The sequence below is a fragment of the Zonotrichia albicollis genome, chromosome 5 (assembly GCF_047830755.1).
Source record: "Zonotrichia albicollis isolate bZonAlb1 chromosome 5, bZonAlb1.hap1, whole genome shotgun sequence".
NCBI lineage: Eukaryota > Metazoa > Chordata > Aves > Passeriformes > Passerellidae > Zonotrichia > Zonotrichia albicollis.
In genome coordinates this window covers 51,295,776-51,308,855 of record NC_133823.1, presented here as the reverse complement: position 1 = coordinate 51,308,855, position 13,080 = coordinate 51,295,776, and the positions used below count along the sequence as shown (strand labels likewise).

At 36.3% G+C, this 13,080-nt stretch overlaps 1 protein-coding gene across 4 annotated transcripts in view; it reads left to right on the top strand.

Moving 5' to 3' along the window:
- SH3TC1 (SH3 domain and tetratricopeptide repeats 1) overlaps positions 1-13,080 on the top strand; it is a 28,412-nt gene that overhangs the window by 2,292 nt on the left and 13,040 nt on the right. For 2 of the 4 annotated variants that reach the window (XR_012580494.1, XM_074541682.1), the window contains exons 2-9: positions 3,064-3,309; positions 5,589-5,663; positions 7,775-7,902; positions 10,320-10,458; positions 10,632-10,775; positions 11,426-11,600; positions 11,915-11,988; positions 12,801-12,996. Coding sequence is in view for 3 of the 4 variants with exons in the window: in XM_074541682.1 (XP_074397783.1) it covers positions 3,108-3,309; positions 5,589-5,663; positions 7,775-7,902; positions 10,320-10,458; positions 10,632-10,775; positions 11,426-11,600; positions 11,915-11,988; positions 12,801-12,996 (1,133 nt within the window). In the remaining variant the exon portion in view is untranslated. Of the gene's footprint in view, positions 1-3,063; positions 3,310-5,588; positions 5,664-7,774; positions 7,903-10,319; positions 10,459-10,631; positions 10,776-11,425; positions 11,605-11,914; positions 11,989-12,800; positions 12,997-13,080 lie in introns of those variants that run through there. The other 2 variants (XM_005485725.4, XM_074541683.1) reach the window with 2 other exon arrangements.

Here is a 13,080-nt window from a genome sequence, read left to right as displayed (position 1 = left end):
TTGCTAATTTACCATTATACTTGCTAGCATCATAGGTTTATGAAGAAATCTCTAATAATGAGAGGGACTCAAGCACTGAAGTTTAGTACTCTCTAAAGCTGTTTTATACTAGATGAATGTTTCTCTGCCATTTAATCTGCTTTAATTTGTGGTGGAACAATTTAATAATTGAGAAAGCATCAGCATAATAAATAGGATAATGATACTGTAGCTTTGCTTGTGTGTCTTGGGGTACTTACATGATAATTAAAGGCAAATGATAAAAGTACAGAGATTTAATGTAAATTTCTATGAATTCTTTGTCACTTGGGACCAAATTTGTGTGTTAGGATACATTTAGGTGCCAGGTAAACATTCAAAAGGGCCTAGTTATGGGAAAGTTTACTATTTTGTTCTCAGTACTTACACAAAGCCACATGGGTTGACATTTGGTGGTAAGGCAAACAGTAAAAATGGAAAAGAAATCTGTAGAGGAGAACATGACTGCTAAAAATGTTTGAGGTTTGAGTTTTTTGTCTGTGCATCTTGGAAGAACCCAGAGAAAATATACATATGGACATAGCTGTTTTACTCTTCTTTCAATCATTCTGATTTTTCCCCCTTGGCTTAGGCTCTATGACTGAATCTTCTCAAACAGATTATATCCATTTTGATTTGTTCAGATGTCCTACTTGCTCTTGTAACACCAAGGTTTCCAAGTTCAGTCACAGACCTGCATATATGCTACTCTTACCCACAGAAGCTGATGCAGAAGAGATGAAAAATTTTATCAATATCTCTTCTCCAATTCAGCTGAATTCTAATAATTCCAGTCAGAGTATGTTTTCTTCCTAACTTTTGTGCAGGATGATATTTTTGCTTGTGGATAGGAGCTTGTGGGAAAAAAAAAAATGAAAAATCTGAACGCTGAATTTAATTTCTGGGATTAAGAGTAATCCTGATCTAAAAATAACAACTGGCTTTGGATTCATAGAACAATGTCATTTAAACAACCTCCTTAGGAACCAAAGTATCGTTACTACCAAAATATTTACATCTTCATCAACAGGACATACTAATATTTACAAAATATAGGCAGAAAAGTATTTCATTTCTAAGTGAGAAAATTGGAATGCATTTCATGTAGTCCTGGTACAGTAATGAAAAGAATGGTGTTAGCTACTCTCATTACTTCAAGGAAAAGATCAGCTATATAAATGGAAAAACAGATCCCTGGCAAAGTGAGCTTGGCCTTGGCAGGCCTGTATTTTTAATCATTTATAACTAGGTCATCAAGTCTGATAGGCAGTTTTTCAGTGTCAAGCAAATATGATAATTCAAATGTTTTTTTGTGAGAGAAGGGAAAAAAATTACTTGTGTTTGAATTACCACCTCTGTTTTGTAGGTGCGTATATGAATTTTTACACATAGCTTTATATAGAGAACTGTGATGCAGCACCAAAAGCATCTTTTGAAATTCAGCTTCAGCACTCTGATAGGTACTTTTGAATAAATGGCAAAATGGGACAATGAAAACATTAAAGCAAAATCCAGCCTAGATTTCTTCATACTTCATTAACTTGTGGTAGATCTGGTTATGATTTAATTCTCTGAGCTGGTCATCCAACCTGTAACTATACCTCATTAATTTTCTATAATTGCATAACTTGCCTAGGTCTATATATAGTTCACTGTTTTTTCAAGAAGTGCTCATTTGGGGCAAAGGTTTCAATGACTGTAAAGGAGTAGGAAAGTTGTGCAGACAGATCCTGCCTTTTCCCATGTACCTGCTTACCCTGGCAGGCTGCTGGCAGCTGCTGTGCTGCTGATGTTGGTACTTGGTTTGCTCAAGGTTAGGGATCTATGAGGTGAAGCTTGGAGGGCAAGAAGTGTTGGAAGGCAGGGTTGTGAAGAAAAAAGCCAGAACCATGTGCTTTGGGACACCCCATTGCATGGTAGATGGAGTAGTGGGACATTTCTCGACCAGAGTAAAGGCAGATCGTAAGAGGATCCTAGGTGACCAGGCACTGGTCTGAGGCTTTAGCAGAGCAGAAGAGCATCTTTCATCTACAGCTTCAGATTTAACCAATTTCTGTTGGAAAACAAATGAGATGAATTTTCCCAAAGACTGCAACCTTGGACACTCATCATGAATGTAGCTCGTTAATGGAGTATGGCTGGAGTAAACACAGAGGAATTCAGATTTAATCCAAATGACAGGACTAAAGCAAAATCTATCCTGTGCCTTTATGAAATCATTTAGACACATGTGAAAGCCCACTGAGGAAAAGGGTGTAAATATTAGTGGGCATGTTCTGGCTCCTTGAGTCACATCCTTTGCAGGTGGTTTGCCTGGTGGTCTGGCTGCATCTTCCTGACCCTCAAGTAGCTTGTGACCAAGAAATGGCATTGTAGGATGACTTGCCTTAGGGACTGCAGGGAAGCTTGCAGCCACTTGTGCTCTACTACCATTTCTATTCCTTCTTCCTGATCATGCCAAATGGAGTCTTGCTGCCAGACTCAGCCTCTAGCTTCAGTAGGGCTTCTTTTTACTGCTTTACTGCAAAGTAATACTTGGATCTTTGGCTGCCTGTCTTCCTGCACAGTGGGTTCATGTGGAGGATTCATTCTTTAGCTGAATTTATATAAACCCTCTTTGTTGTTTGAATTCAGCATGCAGTGCTTGTTCCATTCTTGTCACCTTTAGAAAATGATGTTTTTCCCCTGCAATTCCTCTGTTGATGTGAATGATGTTATCCTCGGGAGGCTATGCTTTATAGCTGGCCGAGAACAAATAATTAGCAGTGGGCACAAGTACATTTCACTTCAGGCCTTGGATTGTTTCTGTTAGCCAAGTCCGTTGCTTTGTTCCTAAAGCAATGATGCCACCTCATTGCAGGAGCTTTTTCTGGGATAAATTTTGATGTTACACAACAGTTCCTCTGAAAAAAGCCTATAGCAAAATTCTTTAATCCATATTACAATTAAAAATAACTCCTGAAGGAGAGGCACAGCTCTTGAATGTGTTCATCTTTTCTGATGCTTTTTAAAAAAATGTAATTGATTTTTCTTTTTCCCTTTCAGGTTGTTGATAATGTTAATTGTGTCACTGTGAGGAACATCAAATCATGGAGAGTTTGGCAGGTGGCACATCTATGCTCAGCACTAACACCATTGTCCCTGCTCTGGAGGGAGAGCAAGACAGGAACTTGGAAAGGGAAGGAGCAGAGCAGGAAATGTGCAGGTGTGACTGGAAACATGTGGAGAGCAAAGCTGCCATCAGCACCCTCAGGGATGGAGCTGGGATGGACACGCTGCAAAAACAAATGGGTAAGACCTCAAACAATACATCCTGGTGCCTCTGCTCCCGACTTCTCCTTGTGCTTGAATTACTGGGTTTTTTTTAAATGGTGCACAAGCTGAGAATTCTCATGAGTTTTTCACAGAATCACAGAACCCAGATGGGCTTCTTTTGGAATACAAAAAGCAGCTATGTTTCCTCCATAGAAATGCTGCATAGATTGGACTATTGAACAATTTACAGTGAAATTAACTTGGGGCAGGCAAATGGATTATCTTTTAGTAAGATAAGAGGAGATGAAAATTATCAGAACCCAAGAGCCAGGGTACTGAAATATAAGTTCTTTTTCTAGCACTTTTTGTTATATCTGTAAGATTCAGAAGCCAAGTTTCTATTTTAATGGTTTTTAGTTCCTTTTTCATCAGAGGTGTAGTATTGCCTTTGTGCAAAAGAAAATCTACTTTGTGGGGTAAAATCATACAAGTCAGAGGGTAGAGGAGTGGAGGGGCATAGGAAGGTGGCAATTACCAGGCTCTTAGTTTACAGTAGGCTCAAGAGTGTTCTTAATGTAAAAATACTTCCAAAAATCGTGGACAAAACCCTGCTTAAAGGTATATGTCCTGTGACTTGTACAATATCTTTCTGTTCACAACTGCAACATTTCTGATATCAAAGACCAGGTACAAGCATTCCAGGGCAGTATAAAGGTTCTCTTTATCCTTCCAAGAAGTATGCAAGACATTCCACCCAGCAGGAGTTAATATTAAGTTTTTTAATCTAATTATAGTACTTTAAAAACTTTAAACATCATATAAATGCAGTTTGAGTAGCTCTTACCCTTTCACTTAAATTTAACAGCAAACTATTATTTGAAATTAAACTGATGAGTAAGTCAAATGCTGGCTGATAGCCTTTGCCTTTTTTCTAAAAGTCACAGAAATGGATGTTAATGTCTTGATAACTACCTTTCAAGAAAAGTTAGTTTTTAATATCAAAATAATAGTGATAATAGTTCACATATCAAAAACATATGCTAATTTATTGTTCTTGTCAAGTATTAAATGATTATAAAAATAATAACATGATGTCAAAGTTTTGACACCTTCTGTTTGTAATTGTGACTAAAACCAGAAAAAGCAGAACTACAGGTAAGTCTGGTCCCAGAAGCTCTGGGGGACTTAAATTTAGAACATTTCCTAAGCACAATCAGCCTGCTCTGTGGTGAGCTTATTATCAAATTTTTAGTTAAAAGCAAACATCATATAGTCCATATTAAGAAAATAAACCCCAACCCCAAAGTTTCTGTCAAACACTCAACCAAGACCCTATAAAATGAAAGCGTTTGGGGATTACAATTTCTAGTTTGAGTATCTGCTAATAATAGGCCTTAAAGACCATGTTTTTAGTGCTTCCTTTCTTTGTGAGATGGGAAAACTCTTTTTATGTATCCCTATTTATTTGCATGACTTTGTTCATGTAACATTCATAGATGCACTTGAGGGAAGACGCAAAAAGACTTTGAAATTACCATGCCCTGCTATATTACAGGGTTTATTATAAAAGCAGAGCTTCATAGGATAATGTCTTGGGATACATGAAAATTGCCTCAGAAATGTTCTAGAAAAAACAGAAGATCTATTTCTCTTTTATTCTTAGAAATACGAAGACTTGAGAGAATGGAAATGGTTGTTTTATCAGCACAAAAATATATAATTCCCCAAAGGAGAGGAAGAAATATCGGTTAAAAAAAAGGCAGATTACTCTTAATACAAAACATACCTTATTTGTGATATTTTCCTGAAACTTCAAATCACTTGATTTTACAGTATCCCCTCACAAGTATTACATACATGGATAACAGATGAAGAGTTGTTTTTCTTCATGTATTAATTGGTACAAGGCATAACAATTTATTCCCCTGAAGCATCAGTGGGAGCCATTTTTAATATGGGTGTAAGGGAAGAGAAAATTAGGTCTGACCCTTGCTCTCTTCCAAATGAGAATTGCTTCCTGAGAACCTTTCTTTCTACCAATTCCCCATCTTGAAGTTTCACATCAAAATGATGCAATAAAGATTTAAGTTCCCCCTCCAGTCCAGGAGGAAAGAAATATTCTGCAGATAATTTTTGTGGGGTTTGGGAATTATATAGCAGGAAGGGGAGAAAATAGTTATTCTGTCTTTAGAAATTATCTGATGCATCAAAAGCTTTGAAAGCATGGGGTATTTTGTTGGGTTGTTTTTTTTTTTTCAGAGTATTTTTTATACTTAGAAAAGGCACATAACCATTCCTTTCATTTATCATAATAGAGTGTTCTCCAAGTGAAAAATGCATGAATGTCAGTTCAAGGACCCTTCCCAGTCAGGCAGAGAATTTTCCAACTGGTAAGGCATTTTTTTTCCCATCATACCTTTACATTATAATGATTTTCTCACTGCTTACTTTTTATTTTTGAGATAGCTCAACTATGTCAACATTTGCAGTCAGCACTCTTGTAAGTTTTATAACGTATTTCATGGCAGCTGTGAAGTGGCGAACTTATACATAAGATTTGTTGAGAATTTCTCACAAAAAGACAGAGCAACTGCTATAAAAACCAGAAATAATTTATGTACTATATTATACTGGTTACAAAAAAACATAAAGAGTAGCAAATAAAAAAGTTCATAGCTTATTTTACATATGCCTTTCAATCCTTCAAATGTCTTATGTTTTTAAGTTTGTGGCCTTTGCAAGTATCTTTTTTATTGTTTTAATGCTATATTTTCAGTGAAGTGTCAATTGAGTGCAGTTTTTCAGTAAGTGGGTTCAGTAGGCTTCATCTCTGAAGGGTTCATGGCAGGCACTGTGCATTGAGGGTCTTGGCACATTTCCCTTCTTGTGCCATCAAAGCCAGCACTGAGCTGTTCCCTGCTCTCTGGCCTGACCTGACAAATCACTTCAGTGGCAGGCAGTCTTCCCCAGGCATATGGTTATTTCTACTCACATTATTTGTGCTTTATGTACCTGCTCATCTTGCCGTGTACAGAATTTGGGTCTCACAGACTTTGCTTCTCACAGAAGCAGACTGGAGATTATAATGGAGTTTTAGACCCTATTTCATCTCTATGAGGCATTATTATAGGGGATTTTTGGCAGAACTAGCTGCATTTCTGTTGTTTTAATTCAATGTAATAATTATTTCATTAACATTAACTTTTCTAAAAAGTTATATTGTGTGTCTACTATTATTTATATATATCTACTTCAGAACCAATTTGATTAAGTAAAATGAATGTATGCATTTTAAAGTCAGTCTTCTCTTGTGCCAGCATGTTTTATGTTTTCAGGTAAAATGAAAAGGTCAGTAGTTCTACTCTAGCAGTGATCTGAACAACATTCAGAGACTCTAGTTTGTGTTCTTTCTACTAACAATTGACTATATGACCACAGCTTAAAGGGAGAGGCCTTGTAATTCAGTAACACAGGTTTATATTTCTGAGACACACTTCTTGACCTTAAAGTAATGAGTAATTTATGCAAGTCGTGGTAAAACTGGAGACATGCATAGGAAGCCCTCTGAAAACAGAGCAAGATACAGCATATTAGACTAGAATGTGAAACTCAGAGGAGGTGGAATATTTTAGTATGCACAACAGTCCCATATTGCTGGAAGTGTGACCTATTTACATACTTTGCAGTTGGAATTCTTCCTGACTGGGTATTATTGGCTTATATGTGCCCATCTGGGTGTCTGAAAATTTATGGTTTACTGCTGTTGAGCTAAATTAACAAATTAATTTGGAATAAAAGCAGCTTTATCAAAGATCCTCTTTATGTGAGAGAAGCTGGCTGCAGCTGTACCCCTAGCTGTAGTAAAAGCTTCTCAAAAACAGATGCCAAGAGCTTGGGAATAGGTATCTAGCCGCTTTCAAATGTGCTGGGAAAATTATCTAAGTGAGCTTTTGGTTGGACCATTTAACTTGGTTGGTACTGTTCAACCAGCTTAGTTAAGAAACAGCTTTTACAATATTTGATTTATAAAAGCCTTCTGAAGCAGAGGGGGTGACATATCAGATAGCTATGAATTTAAGATTAGCGTGAAGGGTTGTAACATGCTCAAGTATTTGTTGTTGTTCAAGTGGGGTTTTTTTTGTGATGGCAGTATCTGTTTGCTTTGATTTCTGACATGCATGGAATATTTGGAAATCTGAGCATGTTTCCAATGCCCAGAGCTGTCTAAATTGACAAATTACCAATCTACTTTCTTTTACCTTTTTTTTTCCCTCTCCATCCATAAATATCAGTTGCCTCTCAAAATTGTTTCATGCTAAGCTCCTATGTCTACAGGATAACAAAAATGTAAAAGAAACATGCAATAGATCATTGTACCATGTGCCTGTCTCTGAAGATGAAAAAATGTCTTAATGTGTATTCTAAGATTTTGAGGCTTTTTCTGGTTCTCCAAAGCCAATTCACAAAGCTTGTAGTACTGAAAAAGGATATCCTCCTGCAGATATCTCCTTGAAGTTAACAATGGTCAAAAGAAAGAGTGGATGTCCTGATCCCAGGCTCCAAAGACAGCTCAGAGGGCACCTCCGTCTTCTGGAAAATGACAGCAAGGAGGTGATGACTGTCTTCAGTGTAAGTCAATTGCTTGGAAATTGTTTTATTTATTCAGATAACCCCCCCCCCCCTCTCCGCCGTGCAACTGAAATAATCTGCAAGGTATTTGGGTCCTATTTCCATCTACATGCTGGGTGTTTGAATTTGAGTACCAGTTCCCCATGGCCCAGAAACATTTAGGGGATTTAGAAATATTGAATTATTGAAAAAGACTGGAACATCAAATTGATATAAAATAAACTCACCGTAATAAGTAATTGAATGAGTTTATTTTAAAAATTTTCTGCTTTCTATTTCCATCAAGGGAAACAATGGGGCTTTGATTTATTTTAATTTGCCCTTGGATTGACTCATCACTTTAGCTTCTAGACACCTGGAGTTATTTTGCATGCTAATTTTATGGGAAGCTCACTGCTAAGCCAAAAAGGAAGTCTGAAAGAGAATAGCCTAAGCATTGGACTTCCTAGGGCTAAACGGTCATGACTTTAAATAGCATATGATTGTTGGCCAAATTTTATTACTCTTTTTTTTTTTTACCTGTCCTCTACAACCAGTGAGGTTTACTTTCAATAAAGGTTAGTCTCCTCCTTTGTCTTGAAAAAAAAAAAGATACCATTTAACCCTTGTTGTATCTTTTTTTGGTCTGTGCCAGAGGTTCCAGCCTCCTCCACTAGCAAACCAAACTAATGAAATCTTAGTTATGGGTTTTGACTAATACAGACACATGTTTCTACACCATTTTCTTTTCATGTGTTGTGACCACCCTACAACCAGGCTGCTGACCTTGTGGCTGTGCAAGCAGTCTGTACTTCTGCTTCTCTGCTCTGGGTTGTGTTTAGAGGGAGAGGGAGGGAGATGGGATTGGGAGGCAAAGGAAAAGAGCAAACAAATGGACTAGATTTGAAACAGACTGGGAAAGGCTTTGAAGGAAACAAGACTGATAATGTTAAGTTTCGTTAGAATGTTGTTTTGATATTCAGCAGTGCATGAAGCCCCTGAGGCTGACATACTTTGGCACGAGTTGGCAATTTATTAATAGATTTCAGGCTCTCATTAATATGTCATCTGGTGTAGAAAGGTGCATGTAGAAGATCAAAGCAGTGATGAGACACACCTGATGAAGAATTCTAGGTTGAACTTTTATATTTTAATGTGTTCAGATTGTGTGAATTGAAAATATGGATGTTATACAGAATTAATTGAGAGATTTTTAAAGTTGTGCTGTAACAGTCATAAAATCTGTGAATCAGCTCCATCTTACTCAGATTATAGAAAAGGTTTGAGGGAAAATTTCATCGCTGCTACCTTGAGTTAGAATCAATTTCTTGATTAGTCCTTCAATTTTTTCGAAGTGTATTTCAATTTTAACATGATGGAAATAAGGGTACAGTAGCATCATATCTGTTAGCTTTAAGTTTGATTTATTGTCTGAGATTGTAATTTCTGAGACAAGTATCTGAATCACTTAGTTCTCTGTATTTCCCTGAAAGGCAATAGCCAGCATCACTAGGAAGCCCTGCTTTTAAGCTACAAACTGGAGTGCAACCAGACTCTATATTACCCCTCTCTGTCCAGAATCCATCAAAATGTGGTTTTCTTTCACCTATTTGAAGGTTTATGTAGTTGTTCCTCTTAGCATTTCTGGAATAACTTAAAATTCATCATCACCACTTAAAATAATCATTGCTTATCTTTGTAAAAAGTGTAATTTAATGCTATTCTAGCAATGTGGACCAGTACAAATGAGGATAAAGATATCTTACTGCATCTTTAAAAAAAGAAAAATTATACTTTAGTGTACTTTTTTAACCAAAAAAGGGTAAACTTGGAAATAAATATTAATAAATAAAAATTTTATAAAGACTGACTATATGAGGAAGCAGGTTCAAAGTTGCATCGAAGGAGCTGCATTTTTGTGTGTGTACAGAGCTCTGAGAGTTTTAGTAGAAACTAAAAATTTACACTGATCAAGGGAGAAATATCTAGTTTAAAAAAGCCCCAAATTAGCTCCTTTCCACTATTTAATATTAATGCCCACATGTCTGGCAAAGGCAGTTCCTGTGCTGTAAACCACTCCGTGTGGAGGATATTCTTGGAAAGAACTACTATATGCTTGCATATATAGACATATTTGACTATATGGTTATGCATATGACTATACATAGACATTTCTGAACTGGACAAACCTTCAGTCCCACCCAGTGTAGTCTTTATTTCCTCTGTAAATTAACCTCACTGAAACTGTTGGTACAATTGCTAAGCAAGAGTCAGATTAAAATTTGGCTCCCTGTATGTTGCATGTGTATGTTAAAGAACAGATAACTCTTACAGATAAAATTCTGGATTCTTATTTTTTGAATCTTAAGTGTAATCTAGTGAGAAATTGTGCTTAAATCTGGTGTAATTGTAATTAAAGTATTTGTTTTGATTTTTAGGAGCTTTCTGCCAGACTCCTGTCTATTCACAGTGATCAAGATTTAATAGTGGTGACATTTAAAACTTTTGAAGAAATATGGAAATTTCTAACCTACCACTCCCTGGGTAAAGCTGTTTCACTATACAATAGTTCAGCAGGTTAATTTGTGTTCTATTGCACACAATTTTTGGGAATTTGTTGAACACAATTTTGTGATTTATACATTGTGCATTAAGTAATAATAGAGTAGTCTCTAACTCTCTGAAAGTTTGTATTTTTGTGTAGCACTCTAAAATGGCAAACAAAACAAATTGGATTTTCTTTTTCCTAGGTTTTATAAATCATTGCATGGAGAATTTATTTCTAGACCAGTCTTTCTGGCTATATTCCCAAGAGGAAGAAGATACAGGCATTGAAGTCTGTATAAACGAACAATCATTAAATTTGATGTACAGAAGTCTGCTAGTACAGGAAGGTAAGAAAGACTATACATGCTAAGGCTAGGTTCAGGGAAGAATCTTTATTTAAAATCCCCAAATCAGACATTAAGACCTATTCAAGTACTTAATGGAGGTGAAGTTTAAATTTACTCACTGCAAATGCACATTGTAAAGGGAAAAGAAAGGAGCAAACACAGATTAGGTTCAGTGAGATCATGAAGGGATTGAAGAAATTCATGTGCAGCTGGTGCATAAATGGATACAAAAGGATTAGGGAGTGATGTACATTCCAACTTGCTTAATATTATTGTAGGCTCTGGAGGATGTGCAGGAGAAGGATTATAAACATTTACCAGTGCTTCCCCTAAATAGCATCACCTGCTGGTACTGCCAGAGACAGGATGTCAGGATAGGTGGTGACTTATTTCTGCAATAGGAATATGCAGAATTGTAGCAGAGGGCTCTGTGCTTCATTAAGACATCATCTCTACTTTTTTTCCCCCTATGGAAAGACACACTAGACAGAAATGTATGAATATCTGACAATCAGCAAGAAAATTCTTGACAAAGATCAGATTTTCAATTTCTAAATTATTATTACTGATGCTCTTGAAGCCAGTTTTAGGGCTTATATGACACTAATATATTACATAAAATGACATCTGCTCAACTGCTTTTATTTTAGGATCCTTTTTTGTTTTATATCCTGATAATACGATAAGAAAGATGATGGTTACAGACAAAGAATCAACTTCTTTTGAGACTGGGGCTTTTACTGAAGATGTGACAGCTGGATCTGTGGATAGCGACATGCCCATGTGGTCTAATGCTTCCCTGGAGCCATTGGAGCCTTTCCATCAGTAGGTACCTGACTACCTACCTATTCCATATACATCTAATTCACATCTGCATGTCTGCCTAGGGATGCCTCTACCTGGGGCAGGGAAAAATAGCAAGACTTTCTCAGTTGGGTTTGTTTTCCTGAAGTAGCAGTACTTTTACTACTAATATTAATGAAACCACAAATGTGTCTGAAATGTATGGGCAGTGCTGAAATTGAAAGCTAATTGTGGGAGGGACACATTTCAGTTTACATCTGTATTTTAAGTATGACTGTCACAACATTAAGTAAAGTGTTCCATACACTAACTCCAATTTCTTTTTCTGCTTTCAGGTGGTTTCTTAAAGGGTATTCTAATCCCATTGATTTTTCATATAAAAATGAATCTAAATCAATCAAAAAAGTTGGTAAGAAACTTCATTCAAACATCAACATTAGAATAACCCCAAATTTACTCTATGCTTCTGCTAGAACAGACTCTAAAAAGTTCAATAACTTTTTGTCCATTTTATTAGTGGGCACAGAGCTTTCAAAATTAGTTTGCAGTAAAATTAGTGAGACTATATATTTGTCTAAGATTAAACTCCAAAGAGTCAAACTCTAAAGTCTTGTCTTTCTCCTTTTTCCTCCTAAATGCTACACAAGGTAGTACAGAGTGACTGAGTTGAGGATGCCTCAGAAAGTACACCAATGTAATTGTGGATCTTTGATATGTGTGCTGCTTTTTTTCATACTGCCAGAGAAATAAAACTTATACAGATAGTGTGAGGTTAAAGAGCAAATATGGCTTATTTTCTTCCATTATTTCAGTTTTAATACTGTACTGAGTGGTATAGACCCACCTTTATCCCATAAGAATTATTTTAATTGGTTCAAAATTGGTTCAAGTGCTTTACTCTGGCCCAAGTTCAGAGCCCTTTATAAGAGGGAAAGTAAGGACTTAAAACATTTCTTTTGGACCATTGTGAATTATGTTAGAATTGTGAGACTATTTTAGGCTTTGCTTTCTAATGGGAAATGAGGATTTTTATGCTATTTACAGATCTAATTATCAAACCAATGAGGTTTGGAAGCTCTAAGTCTTGTCACAGCAGATATTCAACTCATAGGTTCCAGGAATGTCTTTTGTTAAATATATTCTGCTGAGTTGCTGTTCTATTAAGTGTATTTCTATTGTTAAATGACTTTATCTGCAAATATTTATCTCCTTTATCTCCAGCAATGGGATCCTGTCTAGCTGTGATGAATTATGAAAGTATTGTGTCAGAAGAGCTGAGTTTCCAGGAAGGGGACAAAATTGAGATCCTTGGCTACTTCATTGAATGCATGGAGTGGTTTCTTGGAAGACATGTGTGTACTGACCAAATAGGTTTTGTAAAGACAGGTCACGTTAAACTGGACTTACCAAGAAATAAGTGAGTAATACATATTTACCTCTCATAAACAAAAATAATCTAGTTTCCTACTCTCAGTTTTGAAATGCTGAATATGAAATTCAG